Here is a 13,485-nt window from a genome sequence, read left to right on the forward strand (position 1 = left end):
CGAATAAACACAGCCATAAAACTATGCTCGCCAGATAAAATTAACAATGAATTAGACAAAATAAAACAATACTTCATCAACATCAATAAGTTTCCTCCACAAACCGTAGAAAACATTATACGCACACATCTAGACAAAGCAAAATCAACCAACAAAAGTAAATATATCTCACCAATCAAAAAATCATGAAACCATGTACTGCTGCATACCATATATTCCCGACATCAGCAGAAAAATAACCAACATTTGGCAAAAAGTAGTAACAAAATATGACATTCCAGTTAATATCAAATTTATTCAAAAACCAGGCACAAAACTGAGGTCTATACTATGTAAAAACTACACTGACAAACACCACGCCAACATTATTTATAAAATACAATGTGATAACTGACATGACTTCTATATTGGAGAAACAAGTAGAAAAATGGAAACCAGATTCAAAGAACATAAAAAGTCACATTCACACGTTTTCGAACACTGCAAGTCAAATAAACACAACATAACCATAGAAAACACTCAAATACTAAATAAAGAAACAAATATAAACAAACGCAAAATTAAAGAAGCCTTACTTGTACAACAACTCAAGCCCAAAATAAACCAATACAAAGGAACACCTTTATACCTTTATTAAAAAATAATATAAAATTATATCTTCAAACATCTAAGCACACCCTCTACATTCCGACACTCAGTTACACAACCTCTTTCAAACATGTGGTCAGCTTCCGGTCAGTTACCTCTTTCTTTCTTTGTGAACCTGACAATGACTGAAGATCGAAACATTATTCACTCCTCTACGTAAAATATTTTCTCAACCTAAACGAGCCATTTTTACATATATAAATGTCTGTATCTATATGATCAGGCATTTAAAAAATTAACCATAGAAAACACTCAAATACTAAATAAAGAAACAAATATAAACAAACGCAAAATTAAAGAAGCCTTACTTGTACAACAACTCAAGCCCAAAATAAACCAATACAAAGGAACACCTTTATACCTATATTAAAAAATAATATAAAATTATATCTTCAAACATCTAAGCACACCCTCTACATTCCGACACTCAGTTACACAACCCCTTTCAAACATGTGGTCAGCTTCCGGTCAGTTACCTCTTTCTTTCTTTGTGAACCTGACAATGACTGAAGATCGAAACATTATTCACTCCTCTACGTAAAATATTTTCTCAACCTAAACGAGCCATTTTTACATATATAAATGTCTGTATCTATATGATCAGGCATTTAAAAAATTAAAATATTTACCTTCCAAACTCAACAAGAATGGAAGATATGGGCACTGCCCTTGTCTCTATTACATTGAGAATAGTATGGAGTAGTATTTAGCATACAGTTCCACCAGTTTGGTAGTGGTGTACTAATTTGTTTCATGTTGTACATTGCAAAAAAACATTTTTTCTATCAATTAGACTTTATTATATGCATAACTGCACAATGAAACAAAATAGAATTGAAAAATATTGTATAATATTAATTGCAGAAATTCAGTTTAAGATTTTTTGTTTTATTATTTTTTGCTTCATATTTGAGTATTTCATATTTTTCACACATCTTGAATTGTACAGTCCTCCTTTTGAAGTCTCACTTCTCTAATTATGTGCAAAACTAGTAAGAGTAGAATTACACATTTTCAGCACAATTACTCTTCTTCCATTTTTTCTTCAACTCTTTGTATTTTGTATTTTAAACAATCTTTAGTACCACCATCATATCTATGCTACTCTTCTCTCTCTTTTGTATATCAAACGAATGGACTTAGCATTTCACATTTTCCAAATTCCTTCAATACAACCACTGCATCTGCTCTTCACATCTCTCTTATATGCCAGACAAATGGACATAATAATTCACATTCTTGAAACACTTTCACAACCATTTTCTCTTTTTCATATAATCCAGATGATTGGATTTAGCATTTCACATTTGTCAAACACCTTCAATAAAACTTTTACATTTTCTCTTCAGGTCTTATTTACATGTATACAAGACAAATGAACTTAGTATTCGACATTCTTCAATAATATTTTGTAATACCACATTTTCTTCCAAGTTTTCACCTTCCAAGTGAAAACTTATTGTTTTTTTTGCTTTCTTTTACTTTGATTTTTTTGTATCTGTATTTTTACTGTTATATTTATGTGACATTTCCATTTTGGATCACTTCTTAATCTCCTTAAACCATTTGATACTGTTATAATTTTACAAACTAAAATACTGAAGATCATTATTCTACTTAGACTTATAGAGCTCTAAAGAAAGATTAATTTGTTTTAAGGAAGGAAAACAAAATTCAAGTTATTTATGTATTTGTATATTGGATGGATATCTGGGAATATATTGGTTCCTAAATAGCACACAAGCACATAAACAACCATTTAGAAATATCTAGGAAAATTAATGCCCCTCCTCATTATCTCAGTTATAAGACTGAAGGTTTATGATGCTAAAAACCAAGTTTTGATTCTTATGGCTAGCACATCACAGATAACAACAAACAAAGATCAAACAAAAAGTAAATTTGATTCCAAATTTCAGCATAAAGTTTAAATTTTTACCTCTATGCATTTAACTTACAAGCTGTGTTTTAATTTTAACAAGTTGGAACTGTTATATGTACCAGACTGTTTACCTTAAGAGCTATTTAGTTTATTCAGTAACTTAAAATTTAATGATTATTTAGTGTTCATTGCAAGAGTATTAAAAGTTAATTATTTTAAAAGTGACAGTTATGACAAGTTTTGTTATATAATTCTGTATGAGTCATATATCATATATATTAATTGTTGTACTATGCTTCTGTAATATTGTTGTCATTATATTCATAGCTTCTAGGTTTTCTCATTATTTGAATCTTGTTTTTTTTACATATTTCTAGATTTTTCTGTCACATATTATAAGTGTAAGTAAGAAGTAGGTTACTGAAAGTAAAAGTGAAAACAGACTGCATGATTATCAGTGTAACCATAATGGGTAATTTATAAAGTGATAGTTTTGTAGATTGTTTAGTGAAAAAAACAAGAACAGTTTATATTGTCAGTTGGATTCTAAAGTATCTGAACTAGCATGTGGACTTATGACAAGAGCATAGAATTATTTAGAGTTTTACATACAACTGTGGTATCACATAATGTAAAGACTTTTTTTGTACATACATTTGACTTCTTTCAAATACATTATTTTAAAACAAGTGGATTGTGTGCTATCCATTTATTGTTCAAATTTATTGCCAACAAGACACCTTTTGGGAAGAAACCCAGTCCTATAAAAACTTGACAGGAACCAAACTTTGTCAAACACTTATTCTATTTTCAATTAAATTAGCATAAAACTCTTTGAGACTCTCAGAACTTTGAAAAACTAAGTAAGAATTTGTGATATTAGAGAATAGCATACTTTGTGGTATACTAAATATGATTAAGCATAAAATTGTAAAAATATGCCCTGCACTTTTATTCTGTATTTGTGTATGCTCTAATTATTAGTGTAATTTTTTTTTTAAGTAAGATTTACTCTAGATGACATATAATAATTATTGTGGAGTGACTTAAGTTTAGACAGTTTAATGTTAGTCTCTTTAAATCATGACATGCTTGATACAGACTTATGATCGAGACATTAAACAATACAATATAAAGCATTAATAAAACATGTATATACTAATTTAAAGAGTCTGAGGATTTATTCAGTACTGATCCCAATGTCAAACCCAAGATACATATTGAAGCCAAATATTTAGTAATGAACAATGACAATTAAAATGACAATATCAGTTGATGTTTTGGTTTGGTAAACCTTCGTATTTTGTTTGTGCATTTGATTATTTTTGCATTAGCTGTAATGTGGTTTTTATAAACTATTTTGATTCTATAACTCTACTTTGGTGTTTCTTTTCTGATGTGGTATTTATAGGTAGATTCACAAATACTTATGTAAATGTTTCATTTTATCAGCAAATAATATCTCACTTTGAAAAATATATATTTCTGAGATGTACGATTTAATATATTACATGTAACTATTACATAAATATTCTTTTGCTTGTACTATTAAAATAAATTTATATTTTAAAATTACCTAAATTGAAAATATACTTTTGACATGATACCTAACCTCTGCTCATGTCTAGCCATGTAGCTTTCCTGATTGAATGCTGCCTTGTGCATGCAAACTTTTTCATTTGCCACTAATCTTCAGTCTTCAATGTAATCTTGCATAATGAGCAAGCAACAACCCTCCACCAATGAAAGTGTGACAATGCTTCCTAGTGAGCTGACTCCCTTTATATACTAATTGTTCAATCATCCATTCTTGATCTGGCACTTGTGTTAAGTCTTGTCTTTTTTCGCTTACGATATTTCTCAACATGAACATTTGATCGAACTACCTATAAAAAACAATTTTTATGGAAAATGTTTATTTTTATTTTCAAACAATTCTGCCTCTTCAGATTTTGTAGGTCATATTTTCAAGAACATGAATTACTTAGAAACATTGAAGGGCCTGTTTGGCTCATTTTGTGGATCGCTTTTTCAGTTGCCTATTGAGAGGTACATGTTTTATCCCCATCACATTTGTCTTATGTTATCATTCCTTTACTTCTTCCAGAGGTTATCCTGTCCTTCACAATCATCTATCTGAGACAGTATCAAACTTTTTGAACAAGAATACTGTTGAAAAGGTTTCTCATTCTTCTCCAGGATGTTATTCCTGTCTATTTGTCACTCCCAAGTATATTGAAGACTGACATCCAGTCATTGTTCTGTTTTTTCTCCATCAGTTTCTTGACCTTCCACAGCTTACAGTGATGTATTTTCTCACCATCTGATGGCCTTTTTCTTTGGAGCTTTGGATATCCAAGGTCAGTGTCTCTGATGGTTGCTTTGCATTTCCATCTCCTTAACATCCAGGCTTTATCTTTGAATTTATGAGTTCAAAGCTCTTTCTTTTGGCCTGACAACAGTTATCACACTCATAACTTGGGATTGAGATTTTAACATTATATGGGTGACTGGCTACTCTGATATCTCCATCCCTACAGGACTCCTTTGACCATACACTTCTCTTTTTTGGAAGCAAACCATCTAGGTTAGCTAGTCAAGCTGAAGAAATCTCTTCTCACACCCACCCAGTATTTGACTCATTTGGGTGTGTTCAGTCAGGAAGAGTCCAATCTCTCACTTTGTGCTTACCCAATATTCAACTCTTTTCTATCCCTCAACTGGAACACTCTTAAACAGATCCTTCTGGTAGTATCCTTTTGGCCAGATGAATCATTGTTTCCTCTGCTTAGCCTTTTGCCTTCCTCCCTTCCTATTACTTATCAGTGGAATTAGCTTATTTGTAACTGCTGGTCTCAGTGTTGATCCTTCTCATCTTCCTGTGCCACCATTTTTTGAACTTTCTGTTTTTTACATGGCTTTTTGACCAAGTCTGTTTTATGTTGACTATTGCTTGTTACCATACATCCCTAAAATTGTTAAAAGTGATGTTTGGCAATATAGATCAACATGAATTACCATAAAATTGTTCCTTTGAAAAAGAACTAGGATCAATCAGGACAGATAATACAACAGGTAAAAAACTGTGACTACCTTCTCTTGCAGCCCAAGTTTTAAGTAAGAAGTCTCAATTTGAGTGTAAGACCTTCCTAGAAAATATATGAAGCATCAAGGGCATAAATATCGAAACATCTACCCAATACTAAAGATGAAAACAAAACATTTTATGACGAAGATAACAGAGTGAACAATTCACTAAGAATTCAAAAGGGGGACAATGTCAAGGAACAAAAACTAAAATCAAGTCTAATATAAGACAATGTCTAGTAACTTGGAGTTATTGAAAATGAAAGGCTCTCAATAAATCATTGAATAATGGGTGAAAAAGAGAATATCTTCCAAGGCATCTGAAAGTGGTAGACAAGGTAACTCTCTAACCAGCTATAAAAAATAGTCATGAAAAACGTGTAAGGAAAGAAACAATTTATTGAGAAATTAAAAGTGAACAATATGTATTTAATGCACCAACTGTGGAGTATAGTCCAACAAGATTTTAATAGACAGCTTGACAAGAGCTTCACAAGATTTGGATAACATTCAAATCACACAAAAAGATAATTTGACTTCTCAGATGAAAAAATAAACTACATCCAGATATATATGTCAAACATTGTAAATAAAAGATACTCAAGTAAGGTAAACCATGGCTGGGTTGATCAAAATGAAGCATTAAGGAGATTTTTGAACATTTAATAATTGATCTTTTCAAGTTCTTGAGGAAAAATAGTGAGAGAATGGTAGGCATATAGGAAAAGGATCTCCTAATATTAACATAAAATATTTACTTCTAGAGAATGTGGACCTGCATCAGTGGAATGAAAGAAGATGGGTAATTAACAAAGCAAAAGCATTAATTTTTATTTGACATGCCTCATTGAGAATCCAGAGGATGGAGAATCTAATCTGTAGGGAGAATCTAATGAACAAGAGAAAGAGAGAGAGTCTGTCAAAATTAGCATTCCCTCAGCAGTATGACTGGGCCAAAGGTGAATGAGTTGAGAATTAAATCAAAAAAGAAATTCAATTGCAGCAAAGTAAAGACTGTGAGAATGAGTACTAATAAGATTGCAGATGTAAGCCATTCAGTGTTGCCAACCATTTGTAAGGTTATGGCTAGTTGGTAAGGTAAAAAGAAAAGAACTTAAATTTCATACTGCCCTTACTTAAACTTATGATTAGCAGAGTATTTTCTCTGAATGATGTAATTTAAAAAGATCACTGTTTGTCAATAATAATAAAATTGTAAGGTTGATAATTCAGAAGCAGTCACTGTGAAATTGTCTATGTAACTTAACACAGAATACTGGTACAAAAGTGGTAGAAATTCAAGACAAGCATACTGAAAAACTTAAAGCTTTAACATCTTGAAGCAAATTATTGCTTCCTGAGGAGTCCAAAAATCAAAATGATGTTGACTCCCAGCACTGTGCCTTAAACAAGAAGAAGGCATCTGTGAAAGATGAATATCTATATTCTATAGTAAGAAAAGGAAATTTTGCTGTTGTAAACCCTTGATTTAATGAATATCTTTAGCAAAAGGTATGGAAGACATACAAATTAAGTACATTATTCTTCAGGACTTACAGTCCCATAGGAGTAGTTGAACTCACCTTGGATTGTGTTTACCTAAAACTCCATATTAAGATTAAAAATATGGATGATCCGATCCGTCCGAAAAATGTAGTCAGTTGGTTGATCAACTGAGTGTGTGTTTAAAGAGACCTAATAGATGAAATGACCAGAATAAACCAATTGTCTGTGGAAAATCAAAAATCAGTGTTGAATGTATGGAGTAGACTAACCAAAAATGGGCTACTTGACCAAAAACATATTGAAACAAAGCCAAACCCAAGGCAAGGGCACTAAACTAATTAATTATCCTTGAATGGCATAAAAGAAATGATATTAAGATGGATGAATAGAGATAAGAAAATAAGAATCCTGTATATCAGTCAATGCTATCTAGCGGCCACAACAAAGAAACTTTCATAACAACCTGTTTCCCATTTTGAAATGAGATTTTTTTTGAGAAAAGATTATTTAAGACATTTTATGACAGGTCTCCAATCTCCTGATATTTATGGAACCACATAGATATTGAAACAAAACCAGAAAAAGTTTAATGAGTGATTTTGACTGTTCCATTCTGAAGGAGGTTTGACTCTTTGTGATCCATAATTGGTAAGTGATTGGATTGGAAGGAAGCAGGAAAGACATGAAGACCAGACTGAAGAAATTGTCAAACCCAAAGATCTTACAAATGAACCAATGATCCAAGACAACCCCTCTTCCCCAATAGACGAGATAGGAAATTTATCCAAAACAGAAGGTGCCATTGATTATGTCAAGAAGACTTGGTAGGGTCAGAACAAACAAATAGAAGTAACTGACATTAACTGAGAAGTAGGTGAAAGAGTAAAGACTAAAGGATGTTCACTAATGTCTGACCATCTGAAAAGGAATGACTATCTGTAGTAGATGTAAGTTGAAATGCTAGAACCATAGTCAGCTTCTGCTGGATGCCAGACTAGTGCTAGTGAAATCCTGCCAAGGACAAATTATGCAAGAAAGAAGCCATCTAAATATCAGCTGCAGAGTGTGGCTATAGAAATTACAATAACGAGCATTGTAGGTAAGGGACACTGCTAGGTAAAATTTTATTATCAATAAAAGACAGCTAATAATTACCATGGAGAAAAATGAGACAAAGTATAGTGTGTGGGATAGAAAACTGACAGTAAGTCAAAATAGAATACATTTAGATCCACCACCCCCCAAAAAAATCTGATGGCCAAGAACTTGAGAAGTAAGATGATTAGAGATGTCCTACTAAAAGAGAATTAAGAGAATCAGCAGTGACTCGAGTATTATGAGAAAGTGGAAAATACTGTCTCAACAACTGGTTGAATAACTATTATGCAAGCATGATAAGTTATAAGAGAAATCAGTTCATGACTGAAAAATAAAACATGCTGAAGAAGAGAGAGAAATCAGACCTGCAGAAAATTCTTTAGAATTAGGACTATCTGTCAAATTCTGCTCTTTAAAAATAAAGTTGAATAGGCTCTAACAAAAGATTGTTTTCCTTTTGTTTTCTGTTCATCATCATCAAGGAAATTCAAAACTTTCGTCTTATGGCAGTTGACAATTAAAATCTTTTTGCATTCTAATGGGAATTCCTTACAAACAGTTTCAAGCTCTCTGCAGTTTCCCAACTTTTCAAACCTTGAACAGTTTTCTGTTTACACCAACCTTCACATAAACACATATAGAACCTGTATGAATAATGTGCATGCTTGATACTAAGTAATAATTAACAGTAATTTATAGAAAATATGTTGATATTAGAAAAATACGTGGGTTCAAGAAGTCTTAACATAAATAAAAAAACACCTTATAACCTGATTGCTTTTGAAAGGTAGATCTTTCTTCTTCAGAGGCAAACTTTGAAAGGGCTCAGATTATAGGGTTTTTATTCATTTCTACTGGATGTTGATGATGTGTCTTAAATCCTTATCAGGATGTAAATTGTAATTCCTAGCTTGCTCATCTCACACCTTGCTGAAATTATCATGTATTTAATATCTGAAATCCATACATAATCAGCCAAGCAGGATGAAGCAAAACAAACACATGTTCTTAAGTTAAAAACGGTACAGGAAAGGGAAAAAAAAGATTGATTTCAAAGTTTTAGGATTTTGACTGATTTAGTCCTGTACTGAAATACCCTTAAAAGTATTCAATAGGTTGAGAACAAAAAATAATTTTTAGAAATATATGATATTTGGATATTTACTGTTTCCTGATTTAATTTATCTAAAGAGGCTAACACATTCCTCAAATTAGGGAACAGTGGTGCCAAGAGTATTCCCCTTTCCATTAGGTAAGAGCCATTGATATATTTTTGATTGTAAAAATGTTCATGAACCAAAACAATGTAAGAAAGGATTAAATATTAAACAGGCTCTGTTATTAAAATGATTATGGAACACACAAGTAGCATTTGGCTTATCATTCAGTATCTTTTGACATATGGACCTAATATTATCATGACGTATGAAATGTTCTAATATATTAAAAATACTTTTCCTGCAACACATTGAAAAAGTTGATTTAGAAACTTTTTGGTAGGCATCAAATTTGCATTAATTCTTAGTTGCAAAGAAAAACAAACTTTTTTCCAAATATTAGGACTTTGTCTCCCAAATAATCTTATGAAAGGATATAATTTCACATTTTTCTTGCACAAACTTTTCTGTGAGTTAACAGGACACAAGTTTTTTCTGATTTGTACACAAACACTATAAAGTTTAGTATGCTAAAATAAGATGACTGCATTCAACATGCTATTTGTTTTATAACTTATTTTTTCACTGACTTTAATTTCAATGTTAACAAAGATATTTAAGTAATGTATTGCCTCACTCCCAGTAGTTAAGTTGTAAATTTGTGGACTTATAATGATGAGGGTTTGATACTTCTGATGAATCCAATGCAATTAGCATATTCTATATAGCTTTTCAAGTATTGCATTACAATTGTCCAGGTGGTTAGGGTGCTTGAGTTGCATTGTGCAGGTTACAGGCTCAAAACCTTCAACCAAACATGGTTGACATTACAGTTTTTGAGGTTGTAATGTTACAGTAAATTCCACTATTCTCTGATAAGGAGTAGCTCTAGAGTTATTGATTAATGCTTGTGGCCAGCAATTCAAAATTAGGGATTGTGATAGATAGCAGAGGAGGCTTTGCATTAAACAAAACAGAATTAAAAAGCATAAATCAAGCATAAATTTCATTACAGTATTTACATTAGTGATAACCTCATAAACCATTAACTAACTTTGTTTAAAGTAAGTTCTTCTGCAAACAAGTTAAATTTTGAGGATGTTGAGGAGAAGTATAATGTATCGTAAGCAGTTTGTTAAAACTGAAGAATTTAAATTAAACATCTTGAGTGTAGTGATACAGGAATGCTACTGTGGTACCTGAAGTAAGAGCTGAGTCCCAAAAATACAGAAGCTGAAAATATAAAGTATATTATTCAGTTTACAGTGTCTTTCAGAGAAGACTTTGACTGATAGTGATTTCCCTGTAACACTTCTAGATCTCTCACACTATCCTGCAAACACTTTGTTACTCACCTTCAGGATTCAAGAATAGGTGTCATAGCATTAAAATGGTGAAATGTTTTTTTTCATCATACACAACATAGTTATTAAGACATAATAAATATGGCATTAAAATAGTCAATAATATAAATTTTGCAAATATACTAGGTGTTTAATATGTACACTTTTTAAAAAGCTTATTATTATTCACACAACTTACATTGAAGGTCACTTTTATTCATGTTTGCAGGAATAGAAGGTATGTAAAGCATTATAAAAGTCAAAGTTGTTAATTTTGTAGTGGGATTATAGCATTTTATTGTTATAGAACTCATCAGTGTTTTGCTATTTAATTTAAAGAAAATTGAGTTGTTCTCTTGGTAATGTATGTATATTAAATTAATGCTAAAAGGGATTTTTGAGAAATTCGTGGGTTCGCTAAAGAGTGGGGTTAAAAATTTTACTGATATTTGATTTTTTGTGTCTAATTTATTGCTTAATAAATTTATTATTATTTTTTACCTTTGTGCATACTTCGGGACCAAGACAATTCATTTGATATCATTTACAAGTCGGTGTGACCAGCAGCTTAGGAGTTATTATATGATTCTTATTACATCACTGTTTTCATTCTTCTTTTATAGCTTCATCTTCATTTGGAATTTATGTCGAATATAATTAAGTTATATAAAATTTCACTAGAGTTAAACATTAAAAAAGAGAAAAACTGTAATGGACAATTAATCAGAATGAAACATATATTAAACTAGAACATATTTTAGTAAAAATAATTAAGCAGTAGTATTCTAGTTTAAGTTAGTTCAAATATTTGTACAAATGTTTGTTGATAAGAGTCCTTTAATATCATCACTCCTGTGACTAGTGTCCTTCAAGAAAGGACAATTATGGATACACAATCATTTGGTATGGGTAAGGAAAAAAGTAATAAGTAGACTACTCAACAGGTTTTGAAGAAATGCACACATTAAATAATCTATAGTTGTTATTCAGTGTGCATCTTTTTTACTTTATTTTGATATGTGTTCTCTTCTCACAAGAATGGACAGAGACTGATGAACATGGTGCAGTTAAACGTGTTATGCAGAATACATCATATGTCACATCTACAACGAAGCAAGAAGCAGGTGTCACTCCAGTTAAAGGTAAGTATTGTGAAATTTGTTCTTTATGGTGTAAGTCTGTGTGTGTTTTATACGTGACGACTGCACAAATTCATGTTTATTTTTTGGTCTGGTGCTATTCTGTCTGTTCTAATAATAAACTATATCATTACAGATGTCAAATTGCTATGCATTTCATTTCTTTTATTTACTTGGCATTCTGGATGTAATCACACTTATTATGCATGGTGCAACTGTTAGTGCTTTTCTGTTGTGTGGCTAATCTTCTTGGTGTCCATTAAGTAGTTCACTTGAGCTGAAACTGCTGACATTGTATAACTCACTGGCTAATGAGTTTATTTCATCTGCAGACACCTGTAACACATTACACACCTTTAACAAGATGCATCTAAATGTTCTGTTACTAATATTCAAACACATGGACTAGTCAACTTGTTTTTAGTAAACAAAAACAGTAACTGGTTAATAAAAGTGAAAAATGAACTATAGCCAACAGTTTCATTAGGTGTTATATTAGTATTTTAATATATTGTAATACTATTATTTATTTATGTGCTTCATGTAACCCAAATGGTTTGTCATTAATAGCAAATTCAAAATAATTATGGTTTTCATAAAACATTACGAGATTGAAGTAATAAAATTGTTAGTTACTTTGTTTACCTGAGAAAAATTTATTTTTTATTGTTTTGTAACCATATCTTTCTTAGGAATAAAATAGTGTCAATAGAATTGTCATTTCAGAAATAAATAAACATAATTTTATTTAAATATCGAGGTACTGAACAAAATTATGGCTACCATAGTTAATATAAAAAAAATTCTGACTGTGTTTTATTTATATTTAGGCATGAAATAGTTGTTTGGGTTTTATATATGTTATCATTGACAAGTTTAGATTAATGCAATGATGTTAAGTAGCTTGGTTTTTTTTTGTTATATTAGTTTAGCTTTGTGCAACAATATTCAATAATGAATTTATATAAAATTATTAACTCTTTGGATTTTTGCTGCATTATTGGCTAGTTTGTGTCTAAACAATACCAATACCTAATTTTTATTTATAACTGTATGTAATATCATTGGTTTAATTTGGTTTATGTACCTTATTGACCAGCTTGGATTTATGTAACACTATTAACTGGTTTGGACTTAAACAAATACATGCAACTGTTTGGGTTTATGTACATACTAATTATTGACTTTTGATCAAGTAATCTAATACTATTGACTTTTGCTTTTATGTAACACTGTTGCACTTTTCTTGATTATAATATACTTTTTCTGAAATTATAAAAACTTTCCACTGCATTTATACAGTGATGAGAATTGTTTGACATTTGGTTAACACTGTTGCACTTTTCTTGATTATAATATACTTTTTCTGAAATTATAAAAACTTTACATTGCATTTATACAGTGATGAGAATTGGTTGACATTTGGTTAACACTGTTGCACTTTTCTTGATTATTATATACTTGTTCAGAAATTATAAAAACTTTACATTGCATTTATACAGTGATGAGAATTGGTTGACATTTGGCAAATTTCTGCTATGTGTATTATTAAAATGACCATCCACCCTATGAATTTGCTCAAATATGGTAATAAAATACATTAGAGGGGGAGGCATAAGAATTTG

General features: G+C 30.9%; 1 protein-coding gene across 1 annotated transcript in view; it reads left to right on the forward strand.

The window, feature by feature from the left end:
- The window catches only part of LOC143229504 (uncharacterized), a 160,257-nt gene that overhangs the window by 110,562 nt on the left and 36,210 nt on the right, over positions 1–13,485 (forward strand). Inside the window, 1 exon segment of the mRNA XM_076461933.1 lies at positions 11,759–11,863. Coding sequence (XP_076318048.1) covers positions 11,759–11,863 — 105 coding nt within the window.

This window comes from Tachypleus tridentatus, chromosome 10 (assembly GCF_004210375.1).
Source record: "Tachypleus tridentatus isolate NWPU-2018 chromosome 10, ASM421037v1, whole genome shotgun sequence".
NCBI lineage: Eukaryota > Metazoa > Arthropoda > Merostomata > Xiphosura > Limulidae > Tachypleus > Tachypleus tridentatus.